At 57.2% G+C, this 17,236-nt stretch overlaps 1 protein-coding gene across 1 annotated transcript; it reads right to left on the bottom strand.

Moving 5' to 3' along the window:
- Window positions 1-16,473: 16,473 nt before the first annotated feature.
- Window positions 16,474-16,755, bottom strand: LOC129073743 (keratin-associated protein 20-2-like). The gene has a single exon (XM_054577408.1). It carries the CDS (start codon window positions 16,753-16,755, stop codon window positions 16,474-16,476), a length of 282 nt encoding a protein of 93 aa, XP_054433383.1.
- Between the last annotated feature and the right edge of the window lie 481 nt (window positions 16,756-17,236).

Below are 17,236 nucleotides of genomic sequence, written 5' to 3'. Positions count from 1 at the left end.
CGTTTGCGTGTGCGTGTGCGTGAGACCTCAGCAATCAAAACGCAATGGTCTGGGCCGTGCAAGACGGTCGGCGCCCGGGAGTCCACAAGACGGCAGGTTACCTGCCTCGTCAGTAAGTGGGTGCAAACAATTCCTCTGGGCGGGAAATATTGTTACGTGACGAGAGAGTAAAAAGGTTTTGTTGTTATAAGGAACTGACCAGAGAGACTGCACGACAGGGCCTGATTTTGAGGGTGAATTGCACGGGAAGCCGCCTCCCTCCCGGGGAACACGTGGCCATGATGCTCAGGAAGCCGCCGGGGCCGCGGGAGCGGCGGGGTGGCTCCCCGGGCGCCTGGGGCAGGAGGTCGCTCAGAGCAGAGCAGGCGCCTGCCCACGGCGGGGCGGCGCGGCCCCACGCCCCACGTATCGGCCGTCCGAGCGGGAAGCGCTCTGGGGACCGGCGGAAGCTGAGGGAGTGCCCGCCGGGGCGCGCCCGCCCTCCGCAGGTCTGGGGTCCCCCGGCAGCGGCCAGCTCGGCGAGAGGGGCTCAGATTAAAATACAGACTGCGGCGTTCCACGGGGGCGTGAGGGCCGGCGAAGGGCAGGCCCCGAAGAAGAGAGAAGTTGGCAGAGGGCCCGCACAGTGGCCCACACCCTCCCGAAAGCGGGTCCAGGCGTCGCCTACCCCCGACCTGAAGCGCGCAGTGGCCGGCACAGCCACCGTCCAGGCCCCGTGACATTTACATGTTACGTGCACATTTCACAGAGCGAGGCAGTGCGCTGAAGGCGGCTCACTCTGAGCTGTGGCCCTCCCCCGTGTCACTGTGTTTTCTTTCTCTGGCACACGCTCGGCATAGACCCGTGTGGGGCGCCATCCGCCAGACGAGGTGCTGCGAAGTCCCTGGGTCCGGGGAGGGTGAGCCAGGAGCAACCTGGCGTGGCCGTTTGGAGCGAGACCTGTTTGCACGCGTGTGTCCGTGCACACCGGGCAGGACGCCGGGCAGGCTGTGCCGAGCTCCGGTGCGCACTGCGGGGCGTGAGGGGCCAGAGGTGACCCCCGCGGCGCTTCGTGGGCTGCGACCGTGGCTGCGACTGCGTCAGCCAGGAGGAAGGAGGCTGGTGATTCGCACGAGGGCACCGTGTCGTGCTCCCTCTGGTCTTGTTCTGTAGAGATTGTTGAAAACGTCAGAGAAGCTTGTCGGACAAGCTTCACGGGTTGGGGACACAGATTTCGGATTTTGCACGGCTCTGGGCTGCTCTCCGGGGACGGGAGTGTCGTCGTGGCCATTGTTGGAGAATGCACCCTGCTGTGGTGCTGGCTGCGGGGTCCTCAGGAGGAACGAGCAGCTCCCCCGCATCACGTGGGGCGTGGCCAGGACCAGAGGGCCCTGAGCGACAGGCTGAGACGCCGGCGTGGCCGCCCTCCGGCTCTTCTCGGGTTTTTTTTTGTTTTGTTTTTTTTAAGATCAATATAGGCTGAGGATTTTTCACATCTTAAGTTCCATTTGATTTTTGATGAGCAACTCTGTCTTTAACTCATTTCCTCTTCTCACATTTTACCCTCCGCTGCCAGAGGGAGCCGAGCCGCCCCTGTACACGTGGCTCGGAAGTCCCCGCGCTGCGCGCCCACCGCTGCCGCCGGCCGCAGGCACGGGCGCCTGAGCCCAGTTCAGCCAAGTTCGTCGCTGCCTGGCTCCCTCCAGTCTCCAGCCGCACGTCCCTCCCTTCTGTCCGAGACCTGTCAGCTCGTCCTTTACTGCCCACCTTCCCCCGAAATTCTGCTCGTGACAACTTACGCGTTAGCTCAGGACACAGAAGCCCCTTCTTTGCTGTCTGAGCTTCCGTCGCCTTTGTCCTTAGTGGCCTCTCATGGCCCGAGTTAGGCCTGGGTCCTCCCAGGCTGCCCCAGCAAAGGTCCCGTGCACCGGGGGCTTCCCTGGCTTGCGTTCCTTCCCGTTCTGGACGCTGGGAGGCCTGAGAGGCAGGGGCCGGCAGATTCGGTAGATGGCCATCGTCTTGCTGTGTCCTCCGGTGGCGGGGGAGGCAGAGGGCTCTGGGGGTGTCTTTGATAAGGACCTCGATCCCACTCACAAAGCCCGCACCCTCATGGCCTAACCGCCTCCTACGGGCCCGCAGGCACACCGGGGATGAGGGCTTCAACAGACGCGTCCGCCCCCAGCAGACGTTCCGCCTGGTGCCTTCGAGGGTTTCTCTTTGGCACAAGTGCCTCTCCTTCGCTGTGCAGTTCCCGCCCCCGCACGCACCTGCCATCTGCCGGCTGCTGCTCCTGCAAAGGCGTCCCTAACTGCGCAGGCTACTTCGGGCAGCTCCCTTCCCTGTAGACCCCTGTAAAGGCTTTTCTTTATCCCCCTGATATTCTAGTGACGCCCTTGTCTTTATGGGTGAGAGGAGTTCTCAGCGGTGCGTCCCAGGACACTGCACATGCATACCCCTCACGGATACGTTGGTAAATTTATTTTAGAGAAAATTTTTACTATTCACTCAGTTAAGACCATCTCTTGATCTAGTTGTGTCCGTTAGGTGAACTATTGAGTTGTCAAATGCGCTACAAACCCAAAAGCAGTGACCGCTAACGGGCTCGACTGTCCTCTGACAACCTCTTCAGATGCAGGTCCCCGTGAAGCCGGCCGGGGCGTCCCAAGAAAGGCGGGTCTGTCCGTTACCCGCGTCCCCGGACACACCACTCCTTCGCCGCCTAACACACGTTTTCGTCGTGTGCTCATGCCTCTGTCCCCGCAGGGGGGCAAGCTCATGCCCCTTCGCCTTCCTGGCCTGTGCCCCGGTCCTGGGCCAGGCCCGGCGTGTGGCCGGTGAAGACCCGCCGAGGGGAGCGGCAGGCTCCTCAGGCAAGGGCGGCCGTACGGGCCTGCAGGCAGACAATGGCGGAGTGTCCGCGCTCACCGAAGCCCCGGGACTGCGGTTACGATGGCCCGAGACGGGGTTTATGATGTTTCTCGTGAATCACATGCAAGTTAAAATGACTTTTTGTGCTTCGTTATGTATTACTCACTTTTCCCTAGAGGATAGGATGGTGTAGACTCTAAGGTAATAAACCTACTTGTTGACATGAAGGTTGGTTAACTAGAAGTGGAATAAACTGCTTCTCGGAGTTTCTGAAAACCAAACAGCTGACGTTCAGCCCTGGTTCCGGGGGACTTCCTACCTCTTTGCCTCCGTTCAGCTGCATGGTACGTGGCGCAGAAAACTGATCTTGTCTTCTTCCTTTCTCATCTGGCTAATGGCTTAAATCTCAGAATAATTTATGGGCAGCCCTGGCTCGTGGCCGAGGGGGTCGGTGCATCGCTCTGTGCACTGAAGTGTTGCGGGTTCGATCCCCAGTCCAGGCGCATGTGGGAAGCAGCCAATCAGTGCTTCTCTTGCATATCGGTGTTCCCCCCCGCCCCCCGCCTCAAATCAATAACCGTATCCTCAGGTGGGAATTAAAAATAATAAGCGATGGCATTGTCCCTTTGTCACCTGCAGGCCCTTGCACACTTTCGTCCTGTTCGTCTCTTTTGCTTCCCCTGTGACTGAACGCTCCCGGCTCCTGCCTCTGCAGCCGTGCGGGGCGCTCAGGGCGGTCCCTCCGCGGTCCTCCTTCGCGTTCCCCCGTTCGGTGACGCGCTCCGCACACCCGTCGCCCCTTCCGCCTTCCTGAGAACCAAACCAAACAACGGCAAAAGCCCCCAAAGTTCATGGCTTTTCTCAGTCTTGCTCTAAAACGCCACGGCGCCTCATTTCCCTCCTTATTTTTGCAGCGTAGTCTGTTACGTTAACTATCTCAGGCCTTCGCAATGACCCTCAGCCCCCTCCCATTTTAGCCCTCATCCCCCCTTTTCCTCCGACCCTCGGCTCCCGCCAAGTTGGACGCCACGCATTACGTGTGCGTACGCTTTTGCTCATCTCGTTCCTCCCATTCGTGGACGTGAATGTGTTTTCAGGTCTCGTGCTGTGTTTTAGGAGCCTTTCGTGATGAAACATTCAATCAGCCGAAAAATAGGAGAATGTGAACCTTTTTTATTGAGTACCTAATTTTAACACTAATTAACATTTTAACATATCTTTGATCCCGGTTTTTTTGTGAAAATATTTTTAAAATAAATCACAGATATGCCATTTTATAATTCAAAGCATTTCAACACGAAGCTCTAAAAACGGAGGGTATTTTCTTACATTATCCTAATAACATCACATCTGATAATATTAACAGTATTTCCTTTATATTAACGAATACTTCAATTTTCCTGATTGTTCAAAAGGGTGTTTCTGTTTTTTAATAAACGGGATTCAGGCCAACGCCGCACGGGCAGCCTGCACGCCCTGGGCTGCAATGCTCTGTGAACGCAGAGCAGCCCCTTCCCTCCGCCCGCGACTCGGGGCGTCCAGGCCGGCGGCACGCAGGGGGCCCCGCAGTGCCGATTCGCCGCCTCCTCGGCCCGCGACGCTGCCCGGCCCGTTCCTCCAGGCCGCGCGCTTTGTGCGCAGAGCGCGTTGAATCGGCGCTCGCGTTCGACTCAGGGTCGCTGCCCGGCCGGGGCGTTTCCTTCGCCAGCCGCGTGGTCGCTGCGCACCGGCCGCCCGGCGGCTCCCAAGCTCGCCCATCTCAGCGGTTCCCGCGCCTCCGGCTCGGCTCGCGGTGCCGCACCGCACGCTTCGCCCAGGGCCGCCGGTTTCCTTCCTCGATGAGCCCCGGGGCGTTTGCCGTCTAAACCCATGGCGGCGGCTCACACTTGCCTTCCTGCCGTGGCCGGCATCGCTTTGGGATACAGTTTCCATCTTGTGCAGCTTGTCGGTTCCGAGGGCTGTGGGCCCCGAGGCCTCACGTTCCCCACCCCCGCCACCCCCCCATGACGATGTTGTAAGTTTTCACTGTACTTTCTTTTTTATGACCTTGTGGTTGACGTCACAGGGACTTACCCATGACTTTCTCGTTTTTGGAGGAAAAATCAAACGTGGAAGTGTCGCTGGTTTATGGCCCTGGATTCTGTGGGGGAACCAGACTAGGCAAGAGCAAAGGCACACACGGGGCTGGGGGGGTCGTTGTAGGCCCTGGGACCCCCCACGGAGACCACGCTCAGTGGCTGTTTGTCGCTCCGCCCCCCGCATGAATAAATGCTAGATTGGCTCATCTGTGAAAAGCGCTGTATTATGTCAAGAATGTTCACCTTAGCGTAGTGATGGCTGCTTATTGCAGCGGCCAGGTTCTCTCTGCGTGGCTCTCTCTGACCGTGCTCTGGGGTCCAGATGTCATGCAGAGGGACCTGCCGGGACCTCCCCACCAGTGCCCCACGAGCGCTTTGATTTCCCATCACTGCAGAGGGAGTCTGTCCCCTCCCCATCCAAATCCAGGGTCACCAGGACGGGCTCTGCTGGCTGGAGACCCCAGGGCTGCGTCTCCCTCGGACCAGCCAGCGCTCCCGCCTCTGTTCCTCCCTGCGCCCCCGTGAGTGCGCACGAAGCCCAGGGGAGCCTGGCTGTTGGGGCCGCGTGGGTGGGGGACAGCTCCGGGGGCACTGGTCCCGCCCCACACTGGGCTTGGGGGAGCTGCGTAGAAATTCCAGTTAGCGTGTCCCGTCTCTTAAAGCGACGTCGGGTTCCTCCACACGCCACGCTGGTCTGGTGGCAGCACCTGCGAGCACCTGCGAGGGCTTCCTCCCGGGGTCCAACCGAGCTTCTGTCTGAAGTTCAGCTTTGTGCTTCAGTGTTGTCATGTTGCATGACACCTGACACCTCCTCCGCTGGGACTTTGCAGCGGTCACACGCGAACAGTTATCTGGGAGCCGCGGGCACGGACCGTGTGCCGTGAGCCTGCATGAGCCAGGTATACTAAACACACATGGGTACATTGAAGACGGACTCATGGCCAAAACATACGTTACAGTCTTCTACGGTAAACAGTAGGGAAGAAATTGCACGTCAAGCAAAAACGAAAGAAAGCCAGGTCGCTAGCGCCCCTTCTAAGCCTGCAGGTCGCTCGTTCTGTTTTCTGTTGCCGAAAGCATCCTTGCAGGTTTTAAAAGCGCTCGTCGTGTGGCGTTACCTTCATTCGCAAGGTCACGTGCCCCTGTAACAGTGAGAGAAGCCATGCAGATGCGTGTGAGTATCAAGGTGATTCTCTCCCGTCCCGCCACACTCGCGGTCCCTCCGGGAGACCCCCTGCCACTGTCTCCTTCCGGCCACCCGCACAGGCGAGTCTGCCTCTACCTGCAGAAAGGCCCGCACGCGGGCTCGGAGCCTGTGGTTCCACACGCACACGCACGCGCACACGCTCACACGCACATACCGCACACGCCGGCCGCTGCCTGTCCCCTGCTGTGGATCATGGACATGGTCTAAACCAATAGATGCGACCCCTGCGCATGTCACATGTCACATGCACATAAGTGCACATGTGCTCAAGGTGCACATACTCCTGTGTTTGAGCTGCTGACATTTTGGGGGAAGAGTTTTGCATCTATGTCCGTGAGAGGTAGCGTCCTCTAGTTTACCTTTCTGGTAATACCTTTATCTGACTTAGGTGTTAAGATGCTCTGGCATCTGAGAAGGAGTTGGGAAGTGTTCCTTCTGCTTCCACATTTTGGGTGATGTTGTGAAGAACCGGCGTCACTTCCTCCTTGAATATTTGGTGGAATTCCCCAGTAAAAACATCGGAGCATGGTGCTTTCTTCTATTGGAGATTATCAATTATTGACCCGATTGTTAAAATAGATCTAGGATTCTTAAAGTGATGTTTCTTTTTGTGTTAATTTTGGTAGTTTGTGTCTTTCAAGAAATTGGTTCGTTTCAGTTTTGACATAGACTTGTTCCTAATATTCTTTTATTTCCCTTTTAATATTCATGGGATCAGCAACGATATCCTCTCTTTCATTTTTGATATTGATAATTTGTGTCTTCTCCCTTTCTTTCTGTTTTTGGCTATTATGGCAAAAGGTTTATAAATCTTATGAATATTTTCAAAGAACCAGATTTTGTGTTTGATATTCTTTGCTGCTTCCTCGTTGTCAGGGTGTCGATTTCTGCTCTGGATTTTGATATGTGCTTCCGTGGGCTTGCTGGGGGCTTGCACGCTCTTTTCTGCACAGTCTCCTAGGCTGGGAGTCTAGACTTACTATGCACACGCTGCCGTAAGTTTTCCTCTAAGTACTGCTTTTGAAGCATCCCATATATTTCGCTAAATTATATTTCACTTATTTAGTCCAAAGCACTTTTCAATTTCTTCTGAGAATTCTTGGACCCACGTGTTATGTAGAAGTGTGCTGTTTAATTTCTAACTACTTAGGAATTAACTTAGGAATCCCAGTTGTTTCCTGTTATTTATTTCTACTTTAATTCAGCGGTGGCCCGAGAACATGCTTAGTGTGATCTTTGCAGGGTGGGTGTGTCGCGGTGCGTGTTGCAGCTCCGTGCCGTCCGTCCCTGGGAACAGCCTGGTGACACCGGGAGGCACGCGGGTCGGTCGTGCTGCTGTCGTGTGGCGTGTTCCGAGCGGCCGCACAGACAAAGCTGATGGACACGCCGCCCGGCCCAGCCGCGCGTGGCTGACCTTCCGCCGCGGGGTCTGTCGCCTGCGGAAGGGCAGGCCGGGAGCCGCCGTGCGGGACGGGGGTCTGTCTGCCCTCCTCCCGGAGCCCCGACAGAGGCCGCCTCGCACGCCGTGTGTCCTGTTGTTTGTGGCGAGTGGCGGAGATGTCCTGGCTTCTTAGAGGACTGCCCTTCTTATTGTCCTGCGACGGCCCTCGCCTCCTTTACTGTCCTACTTGTTCCGAGGCCTTCTTTGCCCGAGAGTAGTGTCGCTACGGCAGCTTGTACTGGTCATTGTTAGCATAGCGTATCTTTCCCCCGCCTTTACTAAAATCTGTGGTTTTCTGGTTCCATTCACAGCACATGAAACCCGAGAACCACAGCTTTTACAATGTCCCCATGAAAAGGAGCAGAACAGGTAACGCGGTGGCTTCGTGCGTACACTCAAACTCACGACATAATTGTATACGCGAGAGACATCAATCAGTGTAAATAACAATAAGGAGGAGTATGAACTGGAAGTTTATAGAAAAGTAGACGTAAACTCTTCTCTGGTGACTGTGTTGGGTTAAGAGATTAACGAAAAGGATAACAGCATCAGCGTAACAAAAGAAACTGCCTTTCCCGCGTGGGGCGGTTTCGGCCGCCTGGGGTGGAGGCCCGCAGCGCTGGCCCCCCGAGGCGCCCCACCCTGCCGCTGAGTCGCGAGGACGCCACCCAAGCACAGCGCCTGGAGGCTGACCCAAGGAGGACGGGCTCCGCCGGCTGCTCGCAGAGACCCGCACGGTGACGCCTGCGGCCAGCACCCGCTGCAGCACAGCCGCGGGGACATCCTGCCACACCTGGCGCCGCCGCGGCCGCCGCCCGGGCCCCGGTCTCGGTCGCCCTCATGGCTCCCGGCGTCGGGAGTGGAAGGGTCGCTGTCCCCCTCTGCCGTGGCCTTTCACGCGTGGCCTGCGGTGGCGCGGGCAGACCACGGGCGGGGTTGGCCGCAGGGTCTAGAGTAACGGCTACCGGGAACGTTTCCCGAAGTTTTGTTTGCTTAGGACAAGAGAGTTCATCGGGTGTAAGGTGGGTTGGCTGTTATATTAAGCGCCCCAAAGTAAAGGATGTGATTTCCTAGGACACTTCATTCTGCCTTGAAAAGCAGTTACTCTGTGGTTAATTGGAGGCCAGTGTATCATTGTCTTCCCACTCCCAAATAACACTGCGTCTGGAAACCCAAAGACTGCGTTATCCAGGATGCTTTGCAGAGTAAGATTCTGCATGAAACGGCACCACTCAGAGAGACTCGACGGAGATTTAGAAGATCCTAGAAGGCAGCAGAGGGCCTCCTGAGTCTTTTGCGTTACCGGACAACGCGAGGACCCTCAGGCCAACTCCCTTCGCTCTTGCGTCAGAATCACTTTGCTCAAATCTTGTGCTTTCAGAGGCGCCCCAACCCCGTTCTCACTGCCTGGGGCCGCCTGTATTTATTGATGATGCCCAGGAATGAGACATCCAGGTAACTTGGTGGGACACCAAGCATGTAGTCCGTCCCCCGGGCTCTGGCTTGTCGGCTTGTTTGCTCTCCGTCGCTCAGGAGGCAGCCACAGGCCGCGGGTCACCAGGTGTGGATCCGTGCGTGTGTGGAAGGGACAGGTGACCGAACTGGACAGAAGTCCTCATTTCCGCAGGGTGGAAAGGCCAGGGGGCAGGGGGTGCAGGGGTGCAGGGGGTACACATGTTCAGCCTTTTCAGATGCTGTCAGACAGGTTCTGGGGGCGTTGTGCCACGCCGGCTGCCCGCCAGTAATGCTTTTGAGTTTCAGTTGCTCCCCATTCTCAAAATGACTTGGCGTTTTTAGTCTTTAATTTTAGCCATTCTGAGGGGGTATGCTAGTGTGCTGTGGTTATAACTTAAATTTTCTTGCTTTAATGAGTTTTCCCCTTTGTTGATGTATCTATTTGTTTTTAAACTCTCATTTGCATTCCTCAGGGGTACGGCACAGCACCTCGACGCTCACGCAGCGTGCGACGTGCTTCCGCCCGCAGGCCCGCAGGGCGTTGTTGCAGGGTTGTTGGCTGTGTCTGCCCTGCTTTACCGTGTATCCCCGTGACCGTTCCGTAACCAGCGTCCCTTTGTTACCATCTGCTGTAAAATGATTTTTTGAAGTTTCAGCCACGTCTAACTGTGGTTTATGTCTTTGCCTACTGACTTGTAGGTGTCTTTATTTCTTTATTTTGTACTAGTCCTTTCTTATATATGTGCATTATTAATATCTTCCCTCACCAGTGGCTTTCCACTCTCTGAGAAATAGCAGCTCTCAATTTCAATGAAGTTCCATTTATTATTTTCTTTTTTAGCTAGTGTCCTGCACGTTCTGTTGAAGAGACTGTTCAAATTAACGCAGACGCCCTGACACCTCTTTCCGGTGCGAGGAACGAGCCAGGACTCGTTTCCTACCACGTCGTCAGCAAGGGGGTCTCCGTTTGTGGGGATGCCGGCCGTTCCTGGTCTCGCCGCGCCGCGGTTGAGGCTGCGCCTGGGCGCACAGGTGGCTGAGGGGCTTATTTGTGAACGTGTGCCCACTGTTCTACCGCATGCGAGGCCATGTCCTTTGTTCCCGGGGACGGGTCGACACCTCTCCCCAGTCGCGGTTACAGTTGCGTGTCTACTTCCACGCTGGCGCCCTGGCGGGCCTTCTGGTGCCAAGTTGTGCCCGGGAGCCACCGAGTGTCACGAAGCTGCAACGGTGGTGTCCTCACCCTGTTCCTAAGCTCAGGCGGGGATCAGTCTGTGTTTCAGCATGAAGTGTGACATGTTAGCAATGAATTTTATATGTAGGCCATTTGTCAAATGAGGAAAATTATTTTCTAGTCCTGGTTTGCTGAGATTTTTGAAATTTCATGAATCCGTGTTGAATTTTCCATGTCATCTGAGTCGATTGAGGTAGAGATATGGCTTTCTCTGTAATGTGACTCATTGTACTGAGAGCTTTCATGAACTAAACTGACCTAGGGTTTTGCAGTCGTGGAATATAGCTCGCAGGGCCTGGTTTTGGTAATACAGTGTTTCGAGTTTTTATGGCTACGTTTGCAAGACATAGTGCCTTTCCTGTTGTCTGTATTAATGGTGATTTTGTTAGTGTTGCTCTTTTCCTGTTCTGTGGAAAAGATTCGGGGTAACTGGTGTTTCTTCTTCCAAGTGGTTTAAATAACACACCCGTGAAGCCTCTAGGCCTGGAGGCTTTGGGTTTCCCCCCGTGACTGTTTATGATACCAGTCGGCTTGGTTTTGCAGGCACTTGGGCTCCTGCCTCTCCCCGTCCCTGCGAACTGGGGGGCCGTGGCGCTTCGTGTGGCGGGGCGGGCAGAGCCACCGAGCCGCCGCCAGGGCGCCCGGCGGGGCCGGCTCTCCTCCTGCAGCCTGCGGGGGCGCCGGGAGGCCATCGTGTGGATGGAGCAACTGCGCCCCCACGGGCTCCGCGGCCCGCGAACTGCCAGCCACGGGTGCACGTGAGGACAGCACCGGCGTCCCAGGCAGCCCGGCGCGGGGGACCGGCTCCGTGTGTGAGGGGCAGGGTTTGGCCGCTGCGAGGCGGCTGACCGGCGCGGCGCGGGTTCATGGGAGAGCGTTCTATGCGAGCTCTTCTGACAGACTGGAGGTCAGATCTTTGTCTTTTCTTCTCTACACATTTGGTGTGATTTATGCTAAAATATTTCAAACAGAAAAGTATAAGACCAGTAAAAATTTCTCTGTTATCCTTACTTTATTCCTCAATGGTAAACGTCTCACTAGCCTGCATTTCTCTCTCATCTATCTGCCTGTCATCTATAGCTGTCGATCACTTATTGTCTATCAATTATCTATCATTTATTATCTATCAGTTACCTATCGTGTATTACCTATCGATTATCCACTCATCTGTCACCTGCCTGTTCATCCCCCCCACCCCCCACCGCTCCGCGCATCTGTCTGTCTGACATGTACTTCTGAGGAGCACAAGCTTGTCGAGTGCCACTGTCCTGCTGTCGAGCCGGTGAGTCCCCCTTCGACAGCGCAGTTCTGGTCTGGGCTCCTCCAAATACAGGCCTGCATCACGGCCTGGGTCCCCTTTGTCGCCTGTGCCCGGCTCCCCCGGCGCCTCTCTGGACGGCAGCCGGGGGCGGGGGGGGGCGGGGGGGCGGGGGGGGGGCGCGAGCGCAGCGGGGGGCCGCCGGGCGCCCCCTCCCCTCTCGCTGAGATGGGGGCGCTGGGTGTGAGCGGAGGGAAAGCTGTGCTCGCGCCGCGCCCAGCCGGCCGGGGGCGAACAGAGGCCCCGGGGGGCGGGTTGTTCTTCGAGGCGGAAGCGACGCTCGACAAGCTCTGCCGCGTTGCGCGCGGAGGCGGGACGAGGAGGCGAGGCGGCCGGGAAGGCGGCGAGGAAGGCGGCGAGGAAGGCGGCGAAGGCGCGCGGGGCGAGGGGCGGCGCTGGGGCGGCGGCGGTGGGGGGGCCGCGGGGCCTGCGCGCGGAGTGCCCTTCGGTGCCGGGTGTGGGCGTGTGCTGGGCAGTTCCGAGTGTTTTTACAGGCATCGGAATGTGATTTTATTCACGAATCTATGTTAATTTTAGTTGTATTTATTTTTATCCGATGTGTCGGGGTGATGTTGGTTCATTAGACGGTACGGGTTTCAAGCGTACGGGTCCATGACATGTGACCTGTACCTCGCGCCGTGTGTGCACCTCCCGAGTCAAGCCGCCTCCCAGCCCCGTCTGTTGGGCCCCCGTCCCTCCACTACCCCCACCCTCCTTCAGTTCTGCCAAAGCCATACGTGCGAATCCCACGTCTCTCCACCTCGCGGTGCAACCCACGGGCGCGGTGGGCGCGGAGCGGCCGAGCCTTGCGTTGGGTGCTGCTGCCGGCCGGGCTCCCCACCGCCCTGACGCGCAGACCCACCAACGTGCCGTGTCGCGGCGACCCCGGGCCCCCCGGAGCCGCGGCTCCCGGCCGCGGACAGTCCTGTTCCCCCACGTGCCCGCCACCGAAACACACACAGCCAGCCCAGCGCGCGCAGTGGCCGGGAGCAGTAAATAGAAATGAAAAGCATTTCTCAATGAAAGAGCAGTTTGTGGAAACATAAACTTGAAAGCTTTTTCACATCCAAGGGGCTCAGTTAAATGGCGGCAGGAGGAGCGGGGTATGAAAGGCGACTGCGGCTGCGAAGTGCCAGGCGGTGCGCGGGGCGCGCCCAGTCAGGCCGGAGCGCGGGAGCTGTGGCCCTCGCCCGAGGCTGAGGGCGGCCGGGCTGAACCCTCCGCTGTCCGGAAACACAAACGAATGACGTACAAGAAGGGCCCTTGATGAACGATTGGGAAGTACAGAGGGATTCTGGGGGCGACGTGGCTCTAGAAGCGTCTAGTGGAATCCAGGGGACCAGCATCTGCCGCAGCAAGATGGGCGGCAGCAGGCGCGGCCGCGGCCGCTGTAGGAGTCGCGGGAGGAGTGGCACAGGGCGTCAGGAGCGGGAGGCTCCGCTGAGGAGCAGGCGGTCCATGTCCTCTGCGCGCTGACACCCGTTCTGGGCCTGGGAGGTCCGCCCTCGGTGGGAGGGCCGAGCCGCAGCAGGGGTTCGCCCGCGTCACGCCCGCTCGGGATCTGTGGGGCGCTGGGCGGCTGGGCCCCCTAACCGACCCTTCTCTGCCGCCGGGTCAGGGGGCCACAGTCAGAGCGGGGAGCCCGTGTCACGTCGGGGACGCCCCGCGGCCGATGCTGCCGGTTCGTTTGAGGTCTCGACGGGTCTGCGTGGGAAGCGCGTTTTCCTCGTGACGCTGATGATTGCTGTGTGCTCTGTCCTACTCCTCACCCGCAGGGGACTCCGCGGTTGGACCTGATGGGCGTCCCCGCGCGGGCGTGAGGGCTCGTGGGTGAGACACCGGTGGAGTCACAGAACGACCAGGTTAACTGTTGGTTTTGTTTAAGGCGCAAACAAGTATTTCCCGCAGATGGGAGTCTCTGGTGGTGACTTATAATGGAATGACTGCTGTGCATGCCTTTGCTGTCTTAATGCCACCTTTTCTTTAACCTTGAACGTCGTTGTGCAGAATTATCGATTTCCCCTTAAGGGAGTCATTAAATCTCAGATGACTTAGCGTTGGTTTCTAACACCACCTGTTTCTACACTCACCACGTGAGGACACTGCAGTTTCGCTAGATCGTTAGAGTAACATCAACGACTTCTCAAAAAATTTAAGAATTTTAGTAACTATAATACATGCTTTATCATAACTTTCAATAAATATGTATTTGTTGATATACTAATTATAGATATTTTCAAATAATGAACATACATATTCAATATTGAATATGCTGGCTGGAATGTATCTTGTGAGAATACAATTTTGCAATCATGTAATTTGTATAACGTATTTCTCACATTCTCTTTTTTTTGGAAAGACAAATTTTTCAAAAGCCTGTTTGGTAAGGAGGAGATTTACGTAAGTTAAATCCGCCAAACAGGCCACTGCTCACACGTTATCGGCGCGCAGAACTACTAGAGAGACAAGCAAATGAAAATGAAGCAACATTGTCCATGATAACTTAGTACAAAATGAAGTTAAAACTTTTCACGCATAAGGCACATTGAATTAAACTGTACGCAGAAGTAAAACGGTAACACAACATTAAAAGGAAATTTTTCTTATTAATTGGAAGGCTTTCGGTGTGATTGTCGTCCATAAAGGAGACATCATTGTATCCGAACGTCCCTCATCTCCTACCCAGGAAGTTACGACGGGTTTTCCGTGTGGTCACAGGGGGCAGGCTTCCCGGAGGCGGAGGTCAGGGAGCCGGAGGACTCGTCCACTCTCTCTGGAGTCCTTGGGGCCAGGGTCGGCCGCAGCGAAGCGTGGCAGCGGAGTGTCCCTGCCCACCAGGGCCCCCGCCCCGGCCACCAGAGCGGGGCCAGCGTGGTGCACGGAGGCAGCGGCGTGGGGACGGCTTTCCGCAGGGGGGCCGTCCCCGTCGTCCAGACCTGCGCTGCGTGGGAAACCACCGGCGGTGGCGGCCTGACGTGTGTAAGACTTTTCGCGCTTCTTGATTCATGATGTGACGGGAGATTCTGTCGCTGTTACACCCGCGCCGCCAGAGACGCGTTGCACACACCTAAAACGTGATTTCTCTCCTACTTCTTCCAGAAGACCGAAGCCACCTTCCAGATGCGTGTTTCTGCCCACAGAAACTTCGTTTCAGGCTACACCTACACGCTGGCAGTTCAAATTGTACATAATGAGCTTGTGGCCACATGAAAGGAGAAATGACTCAGCATCACAGGTCTGACGAACCTCCGGCCGCTCCCTTGGGGTAACAGGCTTCCTGGTTTCAGGGTTCTGAGGGTCAAGATGAACTGACAAAGGGCATTTCACTTCTCAAAGTAAACTTTTATTGATGTTCAGAATACACACAGGGAAGACCATAAATCATTACCTGCAGAAATAGATTAATCTATGCAAAATAACTGTACCATTTAACCAGCATCCAGACCGAGACAAAGACCAGCGGCCACAGACGGACTCACGGCCCCTCGGCCGCCGCCCCAGGCAGGGCTCCCGCTGCTCACGAAGCCGCGCGTCTCTTTTATCAGCTTTGCGCTGCACGCCGGTGAATCCGTACCGTGCGCACCACTTTTACACGGTTCTGTTTGCTCAGCATCGTGGTTTTGAGGGTCGTGCCTTTCTTCTGTGTGATGTGTTTCCATTGCGGGATAGTGTTCTCTTGCATGGTCGACCTCCATCTGTTTACCCACTCCCTGTTGGTGGGGAGCTGGGTTGTGTCCGATGTGAACCACTGCGAATACCCCTCCGTGCGTACTTCCGCTCACATCGCTCGGCTAATCGGTGCGCGTCCCAGTCGGGCATCGTCCTGATGATGTCGCACAAGAAGTCGACGTAAAGCTCAGCTTCACGTGTGAGGGCGCCCGGCCCCCACCTGCCCGCGCGCGGCTGGGCTTGGAACGGAGCCTCTAGGCCGCTTGGACGGAGGCGACGTGACGTAGGAGCCGCGGGGGAGCACACGTGTTGGAGGTGCTGATGTCACACTCGGGATGTGCCAGGACAGGTATCCCTCTTCTTCCCACCGCCGGCCGGAGTGGTCAAGAGGAACGGACCCCATGGGAGGGACCCAGGGGTGCACACCTGCCCCGTCCACAGGGACACGTATGATGGGATCTGCGTGTCACTGTGTGGGCCGAGGAGTCCCGTGACGGGCCATCTGCAAGGTCGGGAACCCGGGGAGCCCTGTGTGTCCGTCACTCTGAGGCCAAAGGCCCGAGAGCCGTCGGGGCTGACGTCCAAGGGCAGGAGGAGGTGGCCGTGCCGCTCACACAGAGGGAGCCAAACCGCCCCGTCCCTCGCCTGCCGTTCTGTCCGGGCCCTGCTGGACCCGGCGACACCCGCGGACACGGGGGGGGGGCCTCCCCTCTGCTCCATGGGCCGACCCGCGTGCGGCCCCCTGCAGAAGCCCCTCACAGACGCACCCAGAAATAGTGCTTCCCTGGCTTTCTGGGGACCCCATAGCCCCGCCGAGCTGCCAGAAGACATGTCACCGCACGATCCCCCGTGTCGGCACGGCAGCACACGCACACGCCCACGCCCCACGGCCACAAATGAGGAAGAAAATGCACGTGCAGTAGCAACACTTTAATGTTTATTAAAATTAATTCACGCTTTTTTCACATGAAAGGTATTGATTCAAAAATGCAAGAATTTTAAAGTCAGTCAAATACCAAAGGAAAAGCTTTTGGAGAAAAGATGGGGTAACATTCCAGGTGACTCGGGGGCCCCGGGGGAGGCCTGCGGAGTCTGACCTATTTTCTGGAGATGCTTCAGGGTTATGCTGACTTTTTCAAAGGGGAAGTTGACTGTTCCGTGAAGAATCCTGGAGGCAGGTCCTGGAAGCCTAGGACCCACCAGGCAAGGGTCTCGGGGAGCCTTTCAGTAGAACCCGTACGAACAGAATCTCCTGCAGAAAGACGGGCGGTTGCCACCATATCCGTACACGCCGCAGCCCAGGCCGCCGTAGCCGCAGCCGTAGCCGCAGCCCAGGCCGCCGAGGCCGCAGCTGTAGCCGCAGCCCAGGCCGCCGAGGCCGCAGCCGTAGCCGCAGCCCAGGCCGCCGAGGCCGCAGCCCCCGTAGGCCCAGCTCAGGCCGTTGCAGCCGGAGCCGGAGCCCAGGCCGCCGTAGTAGTTGCTGTAGTAGTTGCCGTAGCAGCTCATGGTTTCAGCAGCGAAGGTGTGGTTGGCAGCAGGGAGTCAGGGCCTGCAGTGTGAGCGGCCCTGCCGCTCTGGTCCTTTTATATGCGCCTCCGTGGTGGGCGGGGCACAGCACAGGGCTGCTCCTGACATATTTCCTGCTAATTTGCCCTGGTGCCCTTCCGGAGTCTTTGTTTTATGGGACAACGGGGCGCGGGCCTCGTCAGCCAGGTGGCTGGGCTGTTGACTCCGCGTGCCTGTGATCCAGCCGCCAGCCTCTAATGAGCTGGCTGCTCCGCTCGCTCCTCGCGGCCCTCACTCGCCCTCTGTGCGTTCAGCTGAGAACACTTCCCTGCTCTCCGATCACGGGCTGGCCGCCAAGATGTTGAGTTTTAAAACTCTGGTCTCACATCTGCTCATGTGATGTGAGGGTCCTCTAGGCAGTGAAAAATCCCCCTCCTCTTTGTGGGGCGTCCTGGTGCTCAGGTGGCCTTTGCCCGTGTGT

The sequence above is a fragment of the Pteronotus mesoamericanus genome, unplaced genomic scaffold (genome assembly GCF_021234165.1).
Source record: "Pteronotus mesoamericanus isolate MK-2021 breed Mesoamerican mustached bat unplaced genomic scaffold, CSHL_Meso_final contig_116, whole genome shotgun sequence".
NCBI lineage: Eukaryota > Metazoa > Chordata > Mammalia > Chiroptera > Mormoopidae > Pteronotus > Pteronotus mesoamericanus.
Note: the sequence above shows the minus strand (reverse complement) of the source record. Positions and strands in the feature narration are given on the sequence as shown.

Coding starts and splice junctions, on each gene's coding strand:
- LOC129073743 (XM_054577408.1), bottom strand. CDS start 16,755: ATGAGCTGCTACGGCAACTACTACAGCAACTACTACGGCGGCCTGGGC.